Consider the following 10,289-nt stretch of genomic DNA (forward strand, 5'->3'; position numbering starts at 1 on the left):
TTCTTATTATAGTGATATCAGTTGCTCGTCTCGGGGCCGTATTTTTTTCCCTTATTCAAAAAGATTTCCACGTAAAACTCTTAGTGTCGTTGTCACTCTTTTATTCTTGTTAATTACCGTATCTCGGTGCTACGTTATTATTCCGCTTTTATTATCGTGAATATTATTTTCTATATACTATTCACTGTCGGTGGTACTATACTCGGTGCAAAAAAAATATCCGGATTAAAATACGAGGTAGCAAAATTCAACAGAGATAACGGTTTCTCAACATGGCAAAGAATGACAAGGGATCTAGTCATTCAACAAGGATTACACAAGGTACTAGATGTTGATGCCAAAAAGCCTGATACCATGAAAGTTGAGGATTGAGCTGACTTTGATGAAAGGGCTGCTAGTGCAATCAGGTTGCACTTATCAGATGATGTGGTAAATAATATCATTGATGAAAACACTGCATGTGGCATTTGGACAAGGTTGGAAAGCCTATACATGTCCAAAGAACTGACAAATAAATTGTACCTGAAGAAGCAGTTATACGCCCTACACATGGGTGAAGGTACGATTTTTTTGTCACATTTAAATGTGTTTAACGGAATAATCACACGGCTCGCTAACCTCGGAGTGAAAATCGAGGAAGAAGCTAAAGCCATCTTGCTATTGAACTCATTGCCATCTTCGTATGATAATTTAGCAACAACCATCCTGCACGGTAAGACTATTATTAAGTTGAAAGATGTCACATCAGCTCTTCTACTCAATGAGAAGATGAGAAAGAAGCCTAAAAATCAAGGACAGACTCTCATCACAGAAGGTAGAGGCATGAGTTATCAAAGGAGTTCGAGCAACTATGGTAGATCCAGAGCTCGTGGGAAGTCTAAGAACCGATCCAAATCAAGAGCCAAAAATTGCTACAATTGTGATCAACCATGTCACTTCAAAAGAGATTGCCCAAATCCAAGGAAGGGCAAAGGTGAAAGCAATGGCCAGAAGAATGACGACAACATAACCGCCATGGTGCAAAATAATGATAATGTTGTCCTCTTTATAAATGAAGAAGAAGAATGCATGCACTTGTCAGGTCTGGAGTCTGAATGGGTGGTTGATACGACAACATCTTACCATGCCACACCAGTAAGAGATCTTTTTTGCAGATATGTAGCAGGTGATTTCGGCAATGTGAGAATGGATAACACAAGTTACTCAAAGATTGCGGGGATTAGTGATATTTGTATCAAGACAAATGTCGGATATACAATGGTTCTAAAGGACGTGTGTCATGTACCTGATTTGTGGATGAACTTGATCTCGGGAATTGCTTTAGACCGAGATGGATACGAGAACTATTTTGCAAATCAAAAGTAGAGACTTACCAAGCTCATGGCACGTTGTACATGACAAATGTAGAAATATGCCAAGGTGAATCGAACGCGGTGCAAGATGAGATTTCTGTATATTTATGACAAAAAAGAATGGTTCATATGAGCGAGAAGGGATTGCAGATTCTTGCCAGGAAATCACTCATTTCTTATGCCAAAGGTACAACGGTAAAACCTTGTGACTACTGTTTATTTGGTAAGCAACATAGAGTCTCATTTCAGACATCGTCTGAAAGAAATTGAATCTGATGTTTGTGGTCTAATGAAAATTGAATCGATGGGCGGTAATAAATATTTTGTTACTTTTATTGATGATGCTTCACAAAAATTAAGGGTTTATATTTTGAAAACCAAAGATCAGGTGTTTCAAGTTTTCTAGAAGTTTCATGCTCTAGTGAAAAAAGTGACAGGCCAAAAGCTAAAGCGTCTCCGAAGTGACAATGGAGGTGAGTACACTTCAAGGGAATTTGAAGAGTACTGTTCGAGCCATGGGATCAGACATGAAAAGACAGTTCCTGAAACCCCATAACACAATAGTGTAGCTTAGAGAGTGAACCGCACCATTGTTGAGAAGGTGGGAAGCATGCTCAGAATAGCTAAACTGCCTAAGTCATTCTGGGGTGAAGCAGTTCAGACAGTCTGTTACCTAATCAATAGGAGTCCATCAGTTCCATTGGAGTTTGACATCCTAGAGAGAGTTTGGACCAACAAGGAAGTGTCTTACTCACATCTAAAGGTGTTCGATTCTAGAGCTTTTGCACATGTACCAAAAGAGCTGAGAACAAAGCTGGATGATAAATTTGTTCCCTGCATATTCATTGGGTATGGAGATGAAGAGTTCGGGTACATTGTGGGATCCTGTAAAGAAGAAAGTCATCCAAAGAAGGTCATCTTGTATAATCCCTAACCTTGTTACCATTCCTTCTTCTTCTAACTATCCCGCAAGTGCATAAAGTACGACCGACGAGGTTTGCCGAGCGGGGGAGAAACCTGGTGAGGTTATTGAGCAGGGGGAGCAACTTAATGATGATGTCGAGCAAGTGGAGCACCCCACTCAGGGAGAAGAACAACCTCAACCTCTGAGGAGATCAGAAAGGCCAAGGGTCTCTACCCTTTTACAGAGTATGTCCTCATCAGTGATGATGGGGAGCCAGAAAGTCTTAAAGAGGTATTGTCCCATCTAGAAAAGAACCAGTGGATGAAAGCCATGCAAGAAGAGATGGAATCTCTGCAGAAAAATGGCACGTACAAGCTGGTTGAACTTACAAAGGGTAAAAGACTACTCAAATGTAAGTGGGTCTTTAAACTCAAGGAAGATAGAAATAGCAAGCTGGTCAGATACAAAGCTCGATTTGTGGTTAAAGGCTTCGAACATAAGAAAGGTATTGATTTTGACGAAATTTTCTCACCTGTTGTAAAAATGACTTCTATTCGAATAATTTTGAGCTTAGCATCAAGCCTAGATCTTGAAGTGCAGCAGTTGAATGTGAAAACTGCATTTTTTCATGGAGATTTGGAAGAGGAGATTTATATGAAGCAACCAGAAGGATTTGAAATAGCTGGAAAGAAACACATGGTGTGCAAATTGAATAAGAGTCTTTATGGATTGAAGTAGGTACCAAGGTAGTGGTACATGAAGTTTGACTCATTTATGAAAAGTCAAACATACATAAAGACCTATTCAGGGGGATCTATATCATGGAAATCAAAGTTGCAGAAGTGTGTTACACTATCTACAACTGAAGCAGAGTATATTACCACTACTGAAGTTGGTAAGGAGATGGTTTGGCTGAAACGGTTCCTTTGAGAGCTTGGACTACATCAAAACGAGTATGTCGTCTATTGTGACAGTCAGAGTGCAATATACCTGAGCAAAAACACCATGTATTATGTAAGGACGAAGCATATCGACGTGAGATATCACTGGATTCGAGAAATGGTAAAGATTGAATCTCTAAAAGTCTTGAAGATTTCTACAAGTGAGAATCCCGCAAATATGTTGACCAAGGTGGTACCAAGAGACAAGTTCGAATTGTGCAAAGAACTTGTCGGCATGTACTCAAGCTAGAAGTCTGGTGTTACCTCCTTCAGGTGAATGGGTCTGGAGGGGGAGATTGATGGGGCCCAAACCCATGTATAAAAGAAAGAAAAGGAAGGAAAGGGGTTCATCCCCATAAATAAAAAGAAGAAAAGGAAGGAAAATTGTTAGATTCATTAAGACTTATTTGATTTGTAAATCTTCAAATTGTCAAATATGGTAGGCACTCAACACTATAAAAGGAGAGTTTCGGTTCTCATTTTTACATACCAACAAAGAGAGAACGAAAGAGTGAGGCATCACAGACAGGGTATAAGAAAATAGTATGCGAGAAAAATAGAGAGTGAACGATATTGTAGTGAAGTGGGAATATCAAAAGAGAATTATTTCTTTTGAGTATTGTAGTGGTCTTTGGAGTATTTTACTCGGACCTACAAAGTGTAAAATTCTTTGCTATAGTGATATCAGTTGCTCGTCCCGGGGCCATGATTTTTTCCCTTATTCAAAAGGGTTTTCCACATAAAAATCTTGATGTCGTTGCCACTCTTTTATTTTTGTTAATTACCGTATCTCGGTGCTATATTATCATTCCGATTTTATTACGGTGAATATTATTTTTGTAGGGGGTTTATTAACATTAGGTAGCAGTAATAAGCATATTATAACTTCTTATACACTCTGCTTAAGTTCAGTATATGCAATATGATATCTCTCGTTTTTCATAGTAACCAGATGCACTCAAGTTCTTTCCCCAGAACGGCTTTTACCGCTCAACATGTCCTAAATATGTTGCTACAATCTAAGGAAATGAAAATAACTTGAGGTCTCTCACAGGCACAAAACACTAACAGTTCAGCTATAAGAATTTAATCCATGCAGCATATAAGCAGAAATAGAACTGATGTCTATTATGAATATGACCGAAGTTCCACTGAGGAAAAAAAGAAGAAGAAAGAACAGCCTCCAATGAAAAAATAAAAGGAGTCTTTTACATATCCATCAATATAAACCCCAAAAGAAGCAGCACAAAGATTTGGTTTCTTTCAAAAGTCATACAAGAACTTCTCGAAAAGTTTCATGTGTTCTGCTTGTAGAGAGATTGCAACAGATTGACTGCCATCATTTGTAGGACTTGGCAATATAAAGCTTAAACCTTCATAAGCAATACCACCAGGTCCCATAAATATAGGCCTACCCCAGCCAAAATCAGCATCATGGATTGGCAGCCTAGACCAACTAGTTATTCCTAAATTCGGGCACTTAAACGTATGTGCACCACGAACAAGAGCCTTTAAGTCAGGCTGCAACTCCAAATAATCAAGAGCTGATCTTAAGTAATCGTTGTCCATTCTAGCCAATGCATCATGTAATTTACTGGCAGCATACCAAATAGGCTTCGATTGGATATCACCTGCGACTGCAATAGGAGTGGTAGTAAATATCACATTACCGAAATAGCCTGGTGGGAGAGAGGGCCGAAGCCTGGAACGTCCATCTGTTGCTATGTACAATTTGGTTTCTTGATCATGAGCGAGTCCTCGTGCCATGCACGTGGAGCGCCACACATGTCCTGCCAACATCTCGTAGGAGCTGTAGTTAACGGTATTTCCATCTTCCTTGGACTTCGCTTTGAGGGTATTGATTTGATCACGGGTTAATTTGAAGATGGACACGCTGGTTTCAGGAACAGCTTCAGATATAGGGGTGTTTTCTGGAGTTACCTTGAGAGTGGGAGGTGGCTGGTACTCGACATGGGGAAACTGAGGCTGAGGTGGATCACGAGCACGGAGGAGGGTCCGGTCAATGAAAGGTGGGATGGTGAGGTCCAGACCACGAGCCATATCAGACCATGTGTTGATGAAGTGAAGACCAGAAGCTCCATCTGCTGCATGATGTTGCATGCCCACACCAAGGGAAACTCCCCCACATTTAAAATGTGTTATCTGTTCAACACATTGAAATATCAATTCAAATGATCAACCAAAAATTACAGAAACAATTCAGGTCAATACAGAAAGAAGAAAAATCAAAGTGCAATCAAACAACTTAAGGCGCGAACAATGGATCGATCTAACATGAGTATTGGTGGATAAGGGTCGCAATTGAATTAGTGGTAACCTGTCTTCAATCTAAATGTATAATGTAATTATTTACTTTAATCCAAACAAATATACTACTATCATTCTCCAATTTGATAATAAAGGCATGACATAACACTTAGGGTGTGTTCTGTACTAAGGAAATTATTCATGAAAAATGTCTTGATTTTATTTTTATTCATTTTTCAATGTTTTGATTTTTTGTTTTTTAAACCCCTCCCAAATTAGGAGGATCTATAGTGTTTCCACACTTTCTCTCCAGCGTGACTCGAACCCAGGACCTAACGGTCGTAGGTGGAGGTGCTTTTACCAACTGAGCAAGCCTCCCTTATTTTTATTCATTTTTCAGTGTTTTGATTGGAATAAAAAGCTTGTGATTAATTATTAACTAAATTAGACTATCCTAATTATCTAAACAAGAATTAAACCTAAAAATATTTTATTCTAAACTAATTAAATAAAAATAATAAAAATAATGAACTTTGAACAGAGAAAGAGCAGATTTTTATGATATCAATGTAATGAAAACGATTTAGGGTTATGGGCTATCTAACAATCCTATTGTATTCTTTAATTGAATTGACCGACTAATTTATCTAGCTTATTGGTTGACAGGGTTAATATTGCTCATAAGAATCTGTCGAGTTCTTGCTCGCCTATTCAAGTTAACCTAACGCCTATATGTCTATGGAGTTAGAATCAACAAATTGGCAGCACAGTAATAAGAATAGTAAAGGGCTCCATTTAACACCCCCGCCCCCCTTCCCTTCCCCTCCTTAAAATTCGATTATTTAATAATTCTTTTGTGTAAGTATTAAAAATTGATACTAAATATTGATATAAGTAATGAATGTGGTAAGAAGGCGAAGAAATTACGAACCACAAAAATACAAGCATATACAGAAGTGAAAACCAGAAGAAAAATACACTAGAAGTAAAGGAAAATGACAGGTGGCAGCAGGGGGTAGGTGGGAAGGGGAGAGAGAAACGAATGAAAACGTAAAGCCACCTAAATTCGTCCAATATTGACTTCCAAACATATAACCACTCCTGATTGTTTTTCGCTTCATATGTTTATCAAAATTAAATCAAAGGACCATTACACTATTATAAATTCACCTGAATACTAACTAGTCGTCGGCATAATCCAGTAACCGAATGCAATATATAAAGGTGAGCCTAACCATTTCGTGTCAAACCGTTTTTAGGGAGGGCAGGACGAATCGACTACTCCCTCCGTCTAAATTATGTGACATAGTTTGTCTAAAAATGGAACTTAGGAAAAAAAAAAAAAAAAAAAACTTAGAAGCTTGTGTTTTAAATATGTCATGAAACTTTCGTATCTATTAGTAAAGAATAATTTAAAGCTAAATTATTTTCAAGTATTAAAAAAATATTACTTTTAAACGGATTTTGACCACTCATTAATGTGGCATTCTTGTGCCCTTGGCAATTTGGGAGAGATCTTTTGTGGATTAAAACATGTACCAAAACAGGAATTTGGGACAAAAGTCAATCCCGGCGTTCAACAACTTTTCTTATTTCGATAATTTAGTCAACTAGTCCCTGTTTTTTATTTTTTTCCAACAGAAGTAACATTCATTAATCAAACACAATTATAGCAGATTTGGCCAAGCAAAATCAACTTATTTTGATAAATGCTTTTTTCAAAAATAAAAAAGTACTTTTGAATAAAAACAGCTTGTGTTTAACTAATCAATTTGAAAAATACTTTTGAACAATAATTTATGTTTGACCAAATTTTTCAAAAAGTGCTTTTAATAAGGACATGTAGAGATTTGCTTAATAATTAATATTATATAAGTAGATAAATAATTATAAATATTTATTATTAAAGATAATAATTAAGTTTTTTTTATTTTATTTAAGTAAAATATAAAAATAAAATTAAAAAATACTTTATTCTTTCAAGATAATTTAAATATATCAAAAAATCATCCAATAAATATGAAAGCTCATTGCAAAAGTCATTTTATATTACTCAATAGTTTAAAATAAGTAAGGTTATTTTTGTATATATAATATTTTGCAAAGGGTATTTTTGGAAGGAAGAAAGTCAAAACTGCTTCTGCTTCTTGAGAGAAACTACTTTTTTCTGTTTCTTCAAAATTGCTTCTGTTTCTAGCCAAAAGCACTTTTTTTCAAAAAAAAAACTTGGTCAAACACTTCAAATTGAGGGGAAAAAACTTTAAAAAAACAATTTTGGCATGGTGAGGAGCAAATAGGCTATTAGACTACAAAGCAGGGGGAGCCTCATTCAACAAGTTAGCTAGCGTTTGGCCATAAATTCCCAAATTTATTTTGAAAATTTTGATTTGGGTGAAGTTTGGTTTGAAGATGAAAATGTGTTTGGACATCTGTTTTGGGTGAAGTTTGGTTTGGAAAAAAAATATGATTTATACCCACAAATTCTAAAAACTATCACAAATACCCAACAATACCATTATCAATAACATTCATTATATTATCGCAAACCATAGTCCTGGACATAAATAAATTTAATACAAAATTATCATTTTTATAATTACTATATGATACACTATCAGATGACCGAGGAGACAAAGCAACATCGTTACAAAATAATAAACGGTGGGCTCTTTATAAAATACAAAAGTTTAGGGCAATTTTTAAAAAATATAATAGTGATATTTTGGCCCAAAACCAGCTATTGAGGTGATAATAATGATATTTTGGCTCAATAATAGTGATATTGAGCTGGTTTTGGGATTTGGCAAAAATGTAGGCGAAATCTATGATCAAACATGTATTTGTCAAAGAAAACCCAAGTTTATTTTGACAAAATTTATGGCCAAACGGTCCTTAATCTCATTTCGAAAATGGAGTCCTTTGGTAATCAACTTGATCACCATTCCGTATGCTTCTACATTTGAAACTATTTATTATGATTGTTTCTTTTCATATATCTTAGTTTAATCAGGCATGTAATTTAAAAATAAAAGAAAATTTAGAATTTGGGTCTTGATTATATGTGTATATAGTCAAACATCTCTATAAATGCATTATTTATCAATATACAGTCAAACCTCTATATAACAGTCTCGTTTGTTCCGAATATTTTTGGATGTTATAGTGAAGTGTTGTTATAGAGAACATATAAATAACATAACATAAAAATTGGTTCCGAAAAAGTTTGACTTTTATAGAGAAAGTGTTGTTATATAAGAATACTGTTATAGAGAGGCTTGATATATTTTTTGGCGGGTATAACAAAGTATTATTATAAAAAAATATATTATTATTATTACATAACATTAAAAATTGGTTCCAAAAAAACTTACCGATTTAGTAAAATACCGTAATAGAGAAGTTTCACTGCATCAGATATCAAAAATAGTTTAGAATCTTGATCTTAAACATATTATGTCAATCATATAAAGGCTTGTCATTAAAGTAAAATGAGAACCCTAAAATTAAAAAGTTAATCATATAATAATGACATTCTAGTTGGTGTTTGAGGCTGTTGCCTGTGGCTTTTAACCTTTATAGAACAGAGAAAAAAGGGGAACAAAATTGAATTTATTTGCGTGCCCTGTGTTCATATTCAACTATTCGAAGCAACAGATAGCCATATTATTTTTAATAGAAACTAATGGGAATTAACATTTAGCAATTATAGTACACACACATATTACTCAAAAGTTAAGAATTCACGGTAACCAAAAACGTACCTGCAACACTAAGAGAGCATACGATTGAATTCCTTGTGAGTAATCAACGGCGGGGATGAGTTGACGGAGTTCTAACGTCGGGGCAAAATCACCAAAATCATCCACCACACCATCCGACTCAGCTTCCACAAAAAGCACCCCCTGACCTTTACAGTCAATCTCAATACGACCATCTTCGTCCCTACACAGCCTCCCCGCCATAGGATAAAACGGCACAAGTGCTTTGCTTAGAGCTTCCTTCAGCACTTTTCCGTCGAAGAAATTTGGGGATCCCGTCGGCCTGTAAAAATAAACACTTGGCGTGTGGAAATTCGGCACCACCAAATCCACATTAGAGTTCCACAGCCTCTGTTGTGGCGTCTCCGCCGCCGGCTTTACCATCGTTGATTCTTTCACTTCGATCTTCATCGTTGATCAACCGGTTCAATTCCCTGAAATGAATTCCAAAGACTTCTCTATAATAACTGATTGAGATTACGAACTTATGAATACATTATTAGATAGAAATTCACTTTCAATTATCCACTATGAATGTGATCGGCCACCTACTTTCCATGTTAAATACCTATCAATAACATTTATTCTAGTTTTTCTCGGCCTCATAAAATGAAATACATACACATAATATAAATGGAAAAATGGTATGGAGTTAACTAAATTACCTTGTAAATAAAAAAGTGGAGTTGAGTTTTTTTTCGCTTTTATGTTATGGGTGGCAATATGGTTGGGAGTGGGTTGAGAAATATAATGAAAACCTCCCAGAAATGATGAATACACAAAGTATTATATATATAGTATGGTGGGAGGTCGGACTTGGTATATTGAGGCTCGAAATTTGACTTCACCTACCGCGCCTGTTCGACTTGACTTATTCCCTAAATAAACTCCTGCTGCTCACGTCTAACCCGAACTTTTCTCCGCTCATTATTACGTAATATATATAAAAAATACGAAGATATTCCCTTCGATTCATAATTTCTTATCATGTATTTTAAGATGTTTTACATTTCTTTAGAAATATATTTACTAGTCTTAACAATAAGAATCTTTTCTAAACTACTTG

The 10,289-nt window shown here is 35.8% G+C and overlaps 1 protein-coding gene across 2 annotated transcripts; it reads right to left on the reverse strand.

Annotated features, from left to right (window-relative positions):
• Positions 1-4,300: 4,300 nt before the first annotated feature.
• LOC107796658 (shikimate O-hydroxycinnamoyltransferase) lies at positions 4,301-10,044 on the reverse strand. Of its 2 annotated transcripts, XM_016619449.2 has the most exons (3): positions 9,889-10,044; positions 9,227-9,657; positions 4,301-5,360 (listed from the first exon to the last, which is right to left on the reverse strand). In XM_016619449.2, the coding sequence occupies exons 2-3, from the start codon at positions 9,632-9,634 to the stop codon at positions 4,461-4,463; spliced, it is 1,308 nt and encodes a 435-aa protein (XP_016474935.1). In that variant the 5' UTR covers positions 9,635-9,657; positions 9,889-10,044; the 3' UTR covers positions 4,301-4,460.
• Between the last annotated feature and the right edge of the window lie 245 nt (positions 10,045-10,289).

This window comes from Nicotiana tabacum, chromosome 4 (genome assembly GCF_000715075.1).
Source record: "Nicotiana tabacum cultivar K326 chromosome 4, ASM71507v2, whole genome shotgun sequence".
Lineage (NCBI taxonomy): Eukaryota > Viridiplantae > Streptophyta > Magnoliopsida > Solanales > Solanaceae > Nicotiana > Nicotiana tabacum.

Bases quoted from the DNA above. Each gene is read 5' to 3' on its own strand.
- LOC107796658 (XM_016619449.2), bottom strand. From the start codon at position 9,634: ATGAAGATCGAAGTGAAAGAATCAACGATGGTAAAGCCGGCGGCGGAG. The intron at 5,361-9,226 runs GTACGTTTTTGG...TGTGTTGAACAG, and splicing joins ATGCTCTCTTAGTGTTGCAG to ATAACACATTTTAAATGTGG.